Source organism: Heliconius melpomene, chromosome 17, assembly GCF_056956725.1.
Source record: "Heliconius melpomene rosina isolate 202511_hmr_F chromosome 17, ASM5695672v1, whole genome shotgun sequence".
NCBI lineage: Eukaryota > Metazoa > Arthropoda > Insecta > Lepidoptera > Nymphalidae > Heliconius > Heliconius melpomene.
Window position 1 is genome coordinate 14010947 of NC_140405.1, and position 13975 is coordinate 14024921.

General features: G+C 35.9%; 2 protein-coding genes across 6 annotated transcripts in view; one reads left to right on the top strand and one right to left on the bottom strand.

Annotated features, from left to right (window-relative positions):
* Positions 1–107: 107 nt before the first annotated feature.
* Positions 108–11379, bottom strand: LOC146530476 (uncharacterized). 5 transcript variants are annotated; one of them, XM_085200339.1, is made up of 14 exons: positions 11228–11378; positions 9282–9382; positions 8950–9070; positions 8063–8149; positions 6899–7054; positions 6522–6639; positions 6117–6217; positions 5748–5874; positions 5204–5403; positions 4742–4930; positions 4363–4490; positions 4094–4203; positions 3512–3646; positions 108–3347 (listed from the first exon to the last, which is right to left on the bottom strand). In XM_085200339.1, the coding sequence occupies exons 2-13, from the start codon at positions 9379–9381 to the stop codon at positions 3599–3601; spliced, it is 1485 nt and encodes a 494-aa protein (XP_085056465.1). In that variant the 5' UTR covers position 9382; positions 11228–11378; the 3' UTR covers positions 108–3347; positions 3512–3598. The 5 variants fall into 5 exon arrangements, with proteins under 5 accessions (XP_085056465.1, XP_085056463.1, XP_085056464.1 ...); XM_085200337.1 differs by lacking the exon at positions 3512–3646 and adding an exon at positions 10838–10958 and having other exon boundaries at positions 11228–11356; XM_085200338.1 differs by lacking the exon at positions 3512–3646 and having other exon boundaries at positions 5748–5871; positions 11228–11379.
* A 310-nt stretch (positions 11380–11689) lies between these two features.
* The window catches only part of Gbs-70E (Glycogen binding subunit 70E), a 37091-nt gene continuing 34805 nt past the window's right edge, over positions 11690–13975 (top strand). The window contains exon 1 of the mRNA XM_085200345.1: positions 11690–12117. The gene's annotated coding sequence lies outside the window, so the exon portion shown is untranslated. The remainder of the gene's footprint in view (positions 12118–13975) is intronic.

The window sequence follows — 13975 nt, forward strand, 5'->3', positions numbered from 1 at the left end:
TCCATGAGATTCGTTGAAAATTAAAGTTTCCCACTCTGGTAAAACATAGCGCGACATTAAGTTACGTTTCTCAATTACATGGAAAAAATCACAATACAAACACTCGATATTGATATAAACGTATATTTTCGATACATTACAATAACTATACTATATAGATATAATATATACTTCACAATTCTATTCTACACAAGGTGTAAGATAATGAAAAAATCATATAAATTATTTTACAAAAGAGATTACATTTTACTTTTTTACTATTTATTTATTACAAATCCACTTGTTAAATTTAAAAAAAAGTACATTACTATAACTTGTAATATTTTTAAGTAACATTTATAATATTTTAAATTATAATTATCGACCAATCTATATATAAATATTAAATAGTAGGCTAAGGGTTTAGCTAAAGCTAATATAGGTGAGTATTAGCTTTAGCTAAAGCTTTAAACAATTAAGTCATCCTTTTCGAAGTGACATTTTGTTATTATTATATATAGTAAAAAATAATGACAACAGATAAAATTGTTTTCTTTTTAAAAGAAAATAAAACAAGTGGAGTTTTCAATAATATATTTAAATAATCACTTACTTTCTAGTTCTACATTACAATACACATAATCTAGCTCTCCTTTCTCTATTTGGGGGCATTAATAAAGACATTTTCTTTTTTTTTTTTAAGATTAAAAAATTCGTCACTAAAACAAAAAAAAACAAAGTGTATTTACACTAGGTTCTGCCTGCTATGTATATATAAAAAATAAGGTTAAATCTAATAAAATCTGTTTACTGTATGGTCGACGAGTTGTGGCCGCTATAGCTAAGCTATAGTAGATAGCTGAGCAAATTTGAGTGAACAATGGAGGCTTCGGGGCGGCCACGACTAGTAGACTGTACTATTTATATATATTTAACTGTGACGTCATCAGCATAGTAAACGACAGCACATACGTTATGTTAATTGTACATTCTATATATTAGAAATCGTCTAACTTAAAGCGTAACATAATAATATTCAAATGTTATTTATCTATCTACCTATATAAGAATACATTTTTTTTGTTGTTCTATATTCTACTAACACTATTTTATAATCTGTCATAAATGTCATTACAACGTACATAGATAAAATAGATAAATTATTAATAATTACAAAATATTATTTTATGGGTATAATTCTAGTGTTTGTTCACAAAAGTATTTAGTAAAAACTAAAATTAATAATAATAAATTAATATTCAATTTTAGTTAGTTTATAGATAAATAATTACTAATATTATTAAGTATGTAGGTTCAATTTCGTTAGACGTGTTTGTGCATATAGTGTATCATGTACTCTGTGGCATTGTGGCTCCTAAATGATTTTGGTGTTTTTTTTGTTTGAAAAATGACTCAATCAAGAATGATTTTAGCAATGGTTCAAGAAAATATGTTCAGCCATTTGAAGATAATTAGCTCTTTTCTACATGTTTACTTTTTAGAGCTTTATGTGTCAGGGGTTTTAATTATCAATCAATATTAATTTGCATTATAACGAATTCTTTAGTTCTTTTACACTGTTGATTCATACAGTAAAAAATAACCCTCTTTCATTCACTTCTTTAACAAATAAAAAACAACTATAATTTCATTTCAAACTTACAACTTTATCAATACTGATATATAATATTATGTAGTTAAATTACAGATACCATTGCGGTAGCTATAAACCACAACTCAGGATACTGCTCAGTTAATTCAATTACCTCGTTGTGGTGAGACAAAAGGCGGCGTTAGGTTACGCAAGATAAAAAGTTGGGAAACTAAACCAAAATTACAAGTCTAACCAAAATTATACTTTGTAAGTCTTTATATTTAAGCATTAATTATTTAAATGTAAGGACATGGACTCTAACGAAAGGCCTCGTCCACGAATTTTAAGTCGCTCAGCGCGCCATGGAGCGGCCTATGCTCGGTGTATCTCTACAGGATGGAATCCGAAGTAAGGAAATCCAGTTATCTACATAACTCAAAGATTTAGTAAGCTGAAGGGGCATTGGGCGGACACATTTGTCGTAGAGCCGACAGGCGCTGGGATAGACGTGTCTTACGCCCGATGTTAATAATCAATCCTAATCAATCCATTTTTTGAGTTTAGCTTGCCAATAACCTATCGTAGTACTTCATTTTCATTGGCATGCAGGATAGAGATTGGATAGATATGTCTAACAATCCAAGATTGACGTTAACTAGAGATAGGAGATACATTATTAACATCGGGCGTTAGAGTGGCGACTCCCTGCCAGTTCGATCGACGACCTAAAGAAGTTGGCAGGGAGTGTATGGCGTACGAAGAGCTGAAGATCGAGTGTGGTGGCGAGAATTGGGAAAGGCCTATGTCCAACAGTGGACGATCGATAGCTGTCGATGATGATGATGATGATGATGATGAAACATTTTAAAGTAGCGGGATTAGATTACCCTACGTAGCTTCATAAGAACGTATGGCTTAGTGGTCAGAGCACTTGAACGGTTAATAAGAAACTCATATTCGAGTCCCGCTACCGTCAATTTTGTGTTTTATTATGAATGTACCATACCACTTGTGGTGCAATGACGTATTTAGACTTTTTTGTAATTTTGAAGGAGACATTCTACTTATGTAGTCTTTCTTTCTAAATGTCTACTTTTTTTTACAAAAAACTGCAATTATGTCATTACAGCACCAAATGAGAGTGAGTATGTGGTTATATAAAAAACTTAAATGTATTTACTTATTTCTCATATAAAATACTTAATCAGTACAAACTCTGAGTTACATAATAAACAATCATTTTTCATATAGACAAAGATATAGATGGATGAAGGTGGCCCAAAAGAAGGGGTATATTTTAGCGGCAAATACGGTATATATGATCGTTCTTATGCTCTTTGTAATTGTGAAACCACTTAACCGATTTTCATAAATGATACTTCGATTTTCGTAAATTTGCGCTTGCCCACCAAAACGCGAAATAACTCAACAGCCCATAATCAAAGCGGGCAAAGTCTTAAAAATATTATAATCTGGCTATAATATAACAATAAGTTAAGGCGGGCGAAGCCTTGGAGGGGTCGTTTGCACTAGCATAATCATATTACCTTCATCCATCGATTTCTTCATAAAATATATATATAAATAAAAAAAACACTCACTTATAAAAGTCAAGTATGACCACTATAACACCAACCACAGTACACTTACATTTCGAAGTTTAAAAAAAACACCATGAGGGAAAGTGAAACTTTGCATTTTGATTAGTGTATTTGTATAACGATGTTCCAAGTTCCAACAATGTTCCAACTAAGTGGATGTTGTAAGTGTAAATCTGTGAAAACAAAAAAATATTAGTTCAATTCACTTAAAATGTAAAATCATTAATTATATTCTACATATATAAAAAAGTTATTTCAAGTGATTTTTTTTAAATTTTATGCAGTATCCCGCTTATAGGCAGAGGGACGGCCTACAGATGCAGGCAGGTATACAGACCCGTGGAGTGTGGCGGTCGCGCGCTCAGTGACGCGCGGCCCCCGCCGCCAGGTCCACACACAGGACGGCGGCGGGGGCGGCGCGCCCTCAGCTGCGCCGGTGGCGCCCACCGCGGCGACGACGCTCGCGGCGCGTCTGGAATGGATGTCATGTATAACTTTCAAATGCTAAGATTATTAAATACTAGTGTTGTTAAGAAAATGGGTGCCACACGCACTGTCTAATCCTAAACATATTTATTGGCGGGGAATGTCATCAGCAGGAAAAATTAAAATGAATCAGTCCTTGTACAGGAGTTTCACTGTAAATCATCAGTTAAACCACGTCTAAGTATAAACGCGATGGTTGTAGGTTCAGTTAATTCACAGTCAATGTCTATATTTCAATAATTTTCACGTGATCGTCTTATTTGCCGAGGCGCGGCGTTAAATTTCGCTAACCAATAGGCAATAACTAGCAAACTGGACAAAACGTGAGGAACTCAATGCTTATTCTCTCCTTCCTTCCTTCCTCCATCATCAATATTGTGTACTTGAAGGTCCAATAAAGTTAACCAAGGTCATATAAGGAAGATTTACTCACAGTGCCTCCCTCGCCTTCAGCCCATCGTTCGTAGGCGCGTTCACGTTTCAACCACTCCTGGTACTTGTACCACCATTCCTCCCATTTCACGTAATCGCCAAGGGTTAAACCTGCAATTAACAAAATTATAAATATATAGGCCAGGCCAGGGATACAAATGTGAAACTGAACGGAGTGTCTTAACATTAGGTTTTGTTGAAAAGAGTTGGCAAAAAAATCAATGGCATTTTTTAATATAAAGGTTACAATCAGTGTAAATGTATACAAACCTCTCAAATACCCCCTCTTCTTGTAATAATCATATCGCACTCTCACATCATCCCACGATGGCAGCCCTCCCGGTGCCACGGCCAGCAGTTCCTCCGGATAACTGCCCACAGGAGCAGGATCTAGGCCACTGGAAAAGATAATAACAAATATAAATAATAATAATAAATAACTTGTGGCTCTAAAAGCAACAGTTGTGGGTTCCCAATCTGGAAAATTGCAAGATTCAAATTTTCATTACCTTGCTCAGGTATAGGAAAAAGCACGGTGTTAAGTTCCGCCACTTTCATAAAGTAATCCGCAGTCCTCTATAATAATATCACAATAAGGCTGTCTACAATGATGAAAATTATAATTTTTCAGTAGGAAAGAGATACTCACGGGTATTCCCCAGTCCTGGCGAGCGGGTCCAGGGGGTCCCCCGCCTCTCTCGCGGCTTCGCCTGCCTCGTCTCTCTCTATGTGTACGTGGAGGGCGCTGTCTCTACGAGTTATACGCATGTTCTCTAATCGGGCACACCTGGCGGCCGACCATTGCGCCATTTTACCAAAACGTTCAGAGAGAGTCAGTCTGGAAGAGAGTAAATCAATATATATTGATGCAGGGAGAACACAATGTGCAACGCATCACACATAGGGTACATTATAATAATCTAAGGGAACATTTCAAGTGGTACCTGCTGCTATTTCAGAGGTAACTTTCACTACCCAGAGGTTACCTCCCGCTTTTTTGGGAGTACATTCCAATGTCCAGGAGTACATCACACTCCAGGGGTGCATCCCATAAATGCGAGTGTACAATCCACAGCCCAAAGGGTACAGGCTAGGGCAGCTGTATACATACCTCTGCGGCTGAACCTCTTCGCTGGCGTCGCTGCTCTCCTCGCTGTCACTGTCGGCGAGCGCGGCGGCGATGGCGGCGGGGGAAACGCCGCGCGGGGGGCGCGAGCGGGGCCGGCGGCGTTCTCCCTCGCGTTTTATTTGGGCGGCCGGTATGGGGGGTACGGGACGGACTGCTAGCTGGGAACGCTGCCATTCTAATACCTGGGGGGTACAAATTATTATTAAAGGGGAGTTCAATTTGTAGTGGAGATTATCATCCAGATACAGTATTGTTCTACTACCAAGCAATTACATTCATATGAATAAGCGCCAAATTATATAATTCGTCTAATATAATACTAAACTAAAGTAAAAAACTATAATACTACTAAATAAAAATTTAATTTTATTCAGATTTTATTGGATTTCACAAATACAATATATACATAATTATATTGTATTTCTAGGGACAAAGCCTGTCAAAGTGATAACCTCCTATTATTGAAGTCTGCAATAACCAAAAACAGAGTCATATACCATAGGTGGTTAAAACATAACCTACATACCTTCTCCTCCCTACTCCTCTTGCTGCTCTCTCTCGCTTTCAGTAGTTCTCTAGTAGGCTGTACGGCGCGGGCCGCCGTGGGTGGAGGGGGGCGTTTGCCGCGAGGGGGTGATGGAGACACTCTACTACTGTGGGTAAAATTACTATTATTTTGTAGATATTTGTTATTTTTTGAAGAACAAAAACCAAATACATATTTTATTTATTTACTAAAGATTGTTTGTAGAATTTACTCGAAGCAACAAGATAACTTAAGAATACATTTAAAACTTTCCTACGTTTTTCGTATTATTTTTGTGTACAATCATGTATCATCAATGTATTACTAACAAATAATTACAAAATTATTTTTTATAAATATGTATCTCACCCAGGCTTAACACTCTTAGAGGCAGTCTTCTTATTTTTAGCAGAGCACACTGAACAGGATTCATCGGAACAACTGCTAGCTGATGAACCAGACGGTGAAGACTAAAAAGAACATGTAAATTAAACTTAATTTCATTTAAAATTTAAGTTTCATTACAGTACGATCGACGAATCGTGGCCGCCTTGAAGATATAGATGACTGCTCAGAGACAACCTAATTTTCGAGATATTGTGTGTTGCGGACCTCAACGCCGCAGTTTTTCTTGTTACCAAAGCAAGGAAAAGAACATTTTGCATTCCTCTTTGCGGGATAGAGCCCACCACCGCCACATTTATAGTTAGATGCTGTACTGCTGCCAGGAAGGACTCGGTAATAATTTTCTTTATACAAAAGTAAAAACCTTACTTTTCTGGGATCCGGCGGGCTAGGTGGCCTTGCACCACGAGGCGGTGGCGGAGGCCTAGTGCGCCGAGGCCTGGGACTAGGGCTCAAACGTCTACGGACGCTGCGGGCTGGACTACGTCTGAAAGTGGAATTCATTAAAATGCAAATCTGCATAATGTAATGCGCCGCTTAACGACGCTTTGTCATTGCCATCCGGGAGTATAAATTATTTATTATTTTCATTTCCTAGCTCTGATAACAAAGCAAAGCGCAGCGTTGAGTTTCGCCACTCGACATGCAATGTCTTGAAAACTGTTTCCCAACTTTGTTTTGGAATCTTGCTATACAGAAGTAGGATACATACAAGTAGGATGCTTGAAGTTAATAAAAACAATCACCTAACAGGACTCCGCCTAGGACTCCTTCTAGGGCTTCGCCTAGGGCTCCTTGTTCTAGATTTGCGTGGCGACCGGCGTGTCACCGGGGATCTCGATCTACGACCTATTGATCTGGATCTACGTATAGATCTCGATCTGCGAGCTGGTGGGGGTGATCTGAAACGAAAATGGGAATTTATTATCTGTGCCTTTGAGAGCATCGCTAAGCACCGCTAATTAATATGTAATGTTTCGCTTTTGCCATGAGGAGAATGGAGTGTTTGTACACTTGGTTCTCTCTGCCTAGCCGGCTAAGTTGCTGGATAAAGCATGAAGCTGTCACTTTGGCAAAACACAACTTCTTTAATTCTTTTTAATTATTGAGAGATGTACACAAACAAAATAAATAAATTAAAATCAGCTTCACGCTAGTGTTAACACAGTCCATTCTCCACTTTCTGCCGAATTTTTTAAGGCATTGCGTGGCAGAACTCAACGCCGCGCTTTGCCTCGACACCAGAGCAAAGAAATGAAAATATAAACGTAAATAAATATTTCACTTCCTCGAGTGGGGATCGAACCCACAACCGTCGCGTTACAGTCACAACTTTGTGCCGCTGCGCCACGACGGCCTCACGGCGCCAAACAAAATAGATTACATAAACATGTTGTATAATGTCACAGATACATTTTTTCATGCCATGTCACTATAAACAGTTGTCATGCCATTTAAAGAGTGCATTGATCATTGAAAAGAATCTAATATAAGTATTTATAAGTTATTTGGAGAATATAGATAAGAATACTAAGAGAGTATGTCACTAAAATCCTACTAATGAATAGGAAACGCGAGTCTTTAATGTTTCACAATCAATTATCCAATTATCATACTGTGGTCGACGAGTTGTGGGCACCCTAAATTCAAATTCAAATATTTTTAATCAAAACAAAAAGTTACAAGTTTCATTTTTTGGACGTCAAATAATTTACCACCAGTTCACTAAAGTTAGTGCCTCAGACCTGAGAAGAACCGGCGCAAGAAACTCAGCAGGCCTTAATTTTAAAAGTAAGGTGTCCTGAATGTTTTCCCATTGTTCATTAGGGAAGACAATAAGCCATCTACAGCTGACTTTAAAGGGATTACAACTCATCGACCATACTGTTCCTATGTATTCCAGGATTTACCTAGACCTCCGGGGTGAACGGGAGCGTCTCGGTGATACCGAGTCAGTACCGTCCAAGTACATCTGTTTGTACCCTGTGTGCCGCCACCTACAATGCAAAATAAAAAAAATCGATAATTGCCACTTTCTTTTAAAAAAAAACTATTTTGACTAACGGACATCAAGAAAAGATTCAAAACTATATATATATATACTCCTTTTGGGCAATTTCATTATATAATTGTATAAAAAACATTAAAACTTATTTTTTATCTATGCAAATTTTGAATTTATTCAGGCAATAGATAAATAAATGTAATAAATGAAAAATAAAAAGCATTGAATCAATTAAATGTATAAACATAAATTATTACCGTGCACACAGAATACAAATCAGATATTTTTTTTATATTGTATACAGATTAGATTAGATTCTTATTTTATTAATATTTTTACTTTATCGCATATAGCGGGATACAGTACGATCGACAAGTCGTGGCCGTCCTTAAGTTGTACACTCGGGAACAAGATAAGTGAGAAAAATACCACGACTCTTCGATCGTAATGTCGGAATAGATAATCTAAGGTGACTACACTATATTCTTGGACACTATATTCTTTATTTATGTTCTCCACTTTATATAGTATATTAGTATTATATCATATCTACCTAGGTCGTCGTGGAGCAGCTCTGGAAGCGCGACTGTAAACGCGAAAGTTGTGGGTTTGATTCCCACTCAAGAAAATAAAATATTTAATATTTACGTTTTTTTGATCTGGCTCCGAGGCAAAGCGTGGCTTTGAGCTGCGTCGTTCATCACGCTGTCTCCAGAATTCGACGGCAAGTGGCCAACATAGTGCGTTAACACAAGGTTCTAAAGTTAAAAAACAAATAATACAATAACATACCTATTAGGATCTTTCTCCTCAACTTCTAGAAGCTTCCGATCCCAGCTGCCAGGTGAAGCCTGACGGGCTCGCTTCATGACATTGTCAATTTCCTTCCTGCGGCCTGCAGGGTTTGATGGATCTAAAAAATTATATAAGAAAAATCTAATTTGGCAGGTCTAACTTTTTTTTATAAATTTTAATCCATTGTGGGACAACATCCAATTGTAAGTGGATGCAATGGTTGTGAGTTGGATTTGCCCTCAAGGGAATAATTAATTTTGATTTCCTTGCTATGCTACTTAGCATGGGGTTGAGTTCCACAACTCAATAACCATAGTCAAATAGCTCACCTGTCAACCTCGAGTGTTGCGGGTTGCGATCCATGTGGAGGCGGTTCTTGGAGGCCGCCTCCGCCGCCCGCGACACCGACCCGTTGCGACGCGACGACATTCTGGAAATTAATTACATTTACTTGTATAAAATATTTATTTACTAGAGAAAGAAAAATGTCTTGATTAGAAGAAAATATCCTACTAATATTATAAATGTGAAAGTTTGGTAGGATGTATGTTTGGATCTTTGTTCCCTTCTTTGATGGAAAAACTACTGAACATATTTAGATGAAACTTTAGTTATAAATACATCAGAATGACACATGCTACAATTGATATAAAGATTATGTATAATTTGTCTATAATATAATAATAATATTTGGTTCCTAGGTTCTCTCTGCGTATACTGCTATGTGTAGGAAAAAATGTCACCAGCTTGACACTTATAAAAATGTCTCTTCTCGTTTTATTTTACATTTTTAGCCCAGATACAAGACATTGAGTTTTGAATAGACAGAATTCAAAATGATCTTTGTCTTTTTAGAGCAAAAGGGGAAGAAAAATAATTCATTGTCCCAAGTGGTGATTGAACTTAGAACCATCACATTTACAGTTAGATACTGCCAAACTGTGTCATTCCTTTATTTGCATGGTTATCAAAACAATTACTTAAGTATTAGTTTAATAAAAATTGTTAATATACTTAATCAAGGTTAATACTATTTATTAACATATAATGCAAAACAGATATAAGATATGAAGTTATCATGGGGCAGGTGCGCAATGTTTGATGGTACACATGGTTGCAGTTTCAATTTCCTCTAGGGACAATTAAATATTTCCATTTTCTCTCTAGCCTGCTATATGAATGTTACAGCATAAAGGTAAAAATTATAAGAATTTATAAAAAATATTAAAAATGAGTTTATTTTAATTCACACACCTTTTATAATAATTATAAAAGGTGCATGAATGGTGGTATTAATGTGAATCACAAAATGCATTAAAGAGTATATATATGTATATATATTATAGTAACTAAACTTAAAAAAGGGTACTTAATAAATTACATATGACATGTCAAGGTCAAAGTGCAACTAAATATTTTATTAGATAAAAGATGAAAGTTTTCAGGTTATTTAGTTTGTTTTTAATGAAGTAGATATAATATAAGTGAATGCCTTATATTTTTCTTTATTATTTTATTACAATAGTGTTGACTAATTAAACATAATATAAGGAGCTATGACATCTGTCAAATAGTAGATTTATTTATTTTGTAATCATTTTTCTTTTGTTCACAGTAAAGATGAAAGGAATTTTGAAAATGTTTCACACCATGATCAACGATTTATACATTGCGATTTTGATGACTATTGACATGTAAAGCACACACAAACATTTGTAACAAGAAGAACGTAATCTCTGTTTAGTGTACATTGCGTACCATAAGAAAATTGTTCCACATCTAAACGCCTACTTACTCATCAATCTATTTTTACTTTCACAAAATGGCCGGTCAGTATTGATTTTGTCCGCAGGCACTCACCTGGAGCGTAATTTGAAAAGCTTACCTCGAACACTCCGCCCGTTACTCAGGAGCGAGGGCTCCGAACGCGCGCGGGACGCGAGGGGCGAAGCCCCAGGGCGCGGGTTGCGGCGCCACGCGGCGGGACTCGATGCCCAGCAACGCCGCTGTAACCCAACCGACATACTTAACAATACGATATCGCGACCCGACGGATGTGCGATCATCGCGCGATATATGGCCCACGCCAGGCGAACATGCAGCCTCCGGGCGGACGCGGCGACGGCCTCGCGATACAGGCCAAACGACTTAATCACATATTACGAATCACCTCCAAGCTCAACTCCATACTTGACATCCTTATCTCCTGGTTTGAAGGGCTGAACATCAAACATACTAAATCCACCTTAATTAATCACAAAACAAAGTTACGAACCAGTAATGAACACGAAAACTTTCACTGCAGTTCAGTGTGGATGAATACTTTCTATATATTTCCGCGACACACCTTTCTCGAAGCATCGGCCATTTTGATTTGCAAGCCAAGGCATTTAAAAAATGAAAATTTGTAATGTTAATTTGACAAGTGCGTTTCGCTACTGCTTCTCGAATTTATGTAAAAGTAAATTAACTAACTTTAAAAGGCACAATAAAAATATATGATACACATTCATATTAAAAATCATATTAAATATTTAATTTCAAGATTTAAATAATGGACAAAAACATTTATTACAATAATATTGATAAAGTTATCAATAAAGAAGCATTTACAAATGCTACAAGCAATAACTAAACGTTATATCGGCGTAACGTATTGCTATAAATTATTAATATAATGAATTTATACATATACACTATAAAAATATCAAAACATTTACAATTGTCGTGTATTTTACAATCTTACCGTGACAATTTATTTCTAGTGCTCAAAAGTTATAAAAAGTCATTTTAAGCTGGCAAGTTTATCAGAAAGCAAGAACTGGAATGAAGAAAGTAAACTAATAAAACAAAATTAGTGCGGTTCCGTCGGCGGTAGTAGGCAGTGTTCCGCACTTTAGCTTTAAGTTTTTTCGTTTAAGCTACTTTATTAAGTTCATAAAAAATATATATAATATATAGCTTACAATAGTATATAGTTTAGAGATCTAAATAAAAATAATAATAGTATACTAGTGTTAATAAAAAAAATAATAAAAATATTTTTTTGAAAATTGTTTTTAATATCTTAAAAATATAAAAACGAGAAAAGTGGAACATAAAATTAATGTCTTTATAATTTACAACTTTGTCTAGAAAGGCCGGCGGTGTTAAAAAAAATTGAAGGTAAGTAAAAATTAAATCTTATACGTATTTGTTATAATCATTCATTATTATTTTATATTTTAAAATATTTAATAATGCCAAATTCAAATAAACTTGCGTGTGACTGTGACTGTCAACTTGACGGTTGTGGGTTCGGTTTCCACTCGGAGAAATAAGTTATTATTTATTAATATTTTCATTATTTCGCTTTGGTAAGAAGGTAAAAGCGTGGCGATGAGTTCCGCCACACAATGCCTCGAAAGTAGGTAATGGAGTGCGTTAACACTAGATTCCCTCTGCCTCCTTCCATGATAGCGGTACAGTGTCAAACTGAAATAAAAAGGTTCTTGCAATAATATTTCTTTTCTCTTAATCATTCTTCTTCAAATAAAAGGCTGTGAGACTTTAGTTTTCAAAGCCGCGCCGTTATATTACTATAATTATTTATAGGTATTCTTCACAATTGAGAAGTCAAGATCTCATAGTCCTAAGATATTTGTATAAGAACATAATACCTTAGCAGGTATGTGTTCTTTGGTTAGAAGGAGCTATTATTTACAATGCGTGTTTTGTTATAACCAATTTCATATGAACTGTCGTCGTACTAAGATTTAATGTATGGAGAGGTCAAAGTAAATTTGATATTACATGAAGTTATTTATAATATCCCTAAGATTTGCTCGAACGAAGGGACACATTTTAAGTGGGCCGCTTATAGAAATAGGTCGAATAGAAAAAATAATATAAAACTAGAGATCTGTATCCGCTTCCCTTCTGAATAAGAATATAATTTGTTTTAGTAATTTCTATGAGTTCGCGGTTTGTGGCATAAGGTCTGTGCCAACCCAAAAATAGTCTGGTATCCACCACTGAATTGTTACAAACAAAAAATGAGATATCTTAAGGAGAAATTTGTGATTAAAGTGGCCAGCACGACAATATAAATACCTAATATTATATATTTTTTTACCTACACTCGTATATGACAACCTACCTAGGACTATACTAAATAAAAAGATCAACTTGTTCCTGACATTATCGCTGTCAAGCAAATACACTCTTCATTTCTGCTTTGTAATATTGGCATATATGATAGATTATAATATCCTTGGTATAGTTTTTATAGTAATTTACATCTTCCTTACACGGGTATCGAACCTGTACTTATAATTATACTGTACGCATATATCAAACTCGTAAAGTTGCCCCTGCCTGAACTGGGAATGCAGTTATGAACTTGTAGAATGTTGTTCAATAGTACTTTCCTTATAGTTATAAAATAGGGCGCGTACAACGTAACTGGCTTTGATGTAACGATAAATTCTATTTTTTTAACTTCACGCCGTATCCCGCAAATAGCGGGATAGGCAAAGGATACCTAGGGTTAAGACACTCCATTCCCCACGTACCGCCCAATGTTCGAGACATTACGTGTTGCAATGTAAAGCACAACGCCACGCTTTGTCTTCTTGCCAGAGTAGAGAAAATAATACACTCCCCGAGTGAGACTCAACCCACCACCGTCACCACCGTCGGGAAACAGAAACTAATGAATTGTTTTTCCGTTCTGTTTCCGTATCAAAATCTCTTTGAATTAGTATTGGAAAGTGGAACTCAACGCCGGTAATGTTTGTCCTTTAACATGAAAATAATTAAGATATAAAGTGAGGTTTAGATAGATCTAAACCTCACTTTATATCTTAAAATATATAATAGAGGTATAGATACCTCTATTATATATTTTCAAGTCTTCTATCTATGGGTGAAACTATTTCTTTACATCATCATCAACATCCTAACAGTATCCTAAAATAATGTTATGTGTGTATCCCGCTTATAGTAGGGTAGGCACCGGGAGCCTAGTGTTAAGACACTCCAT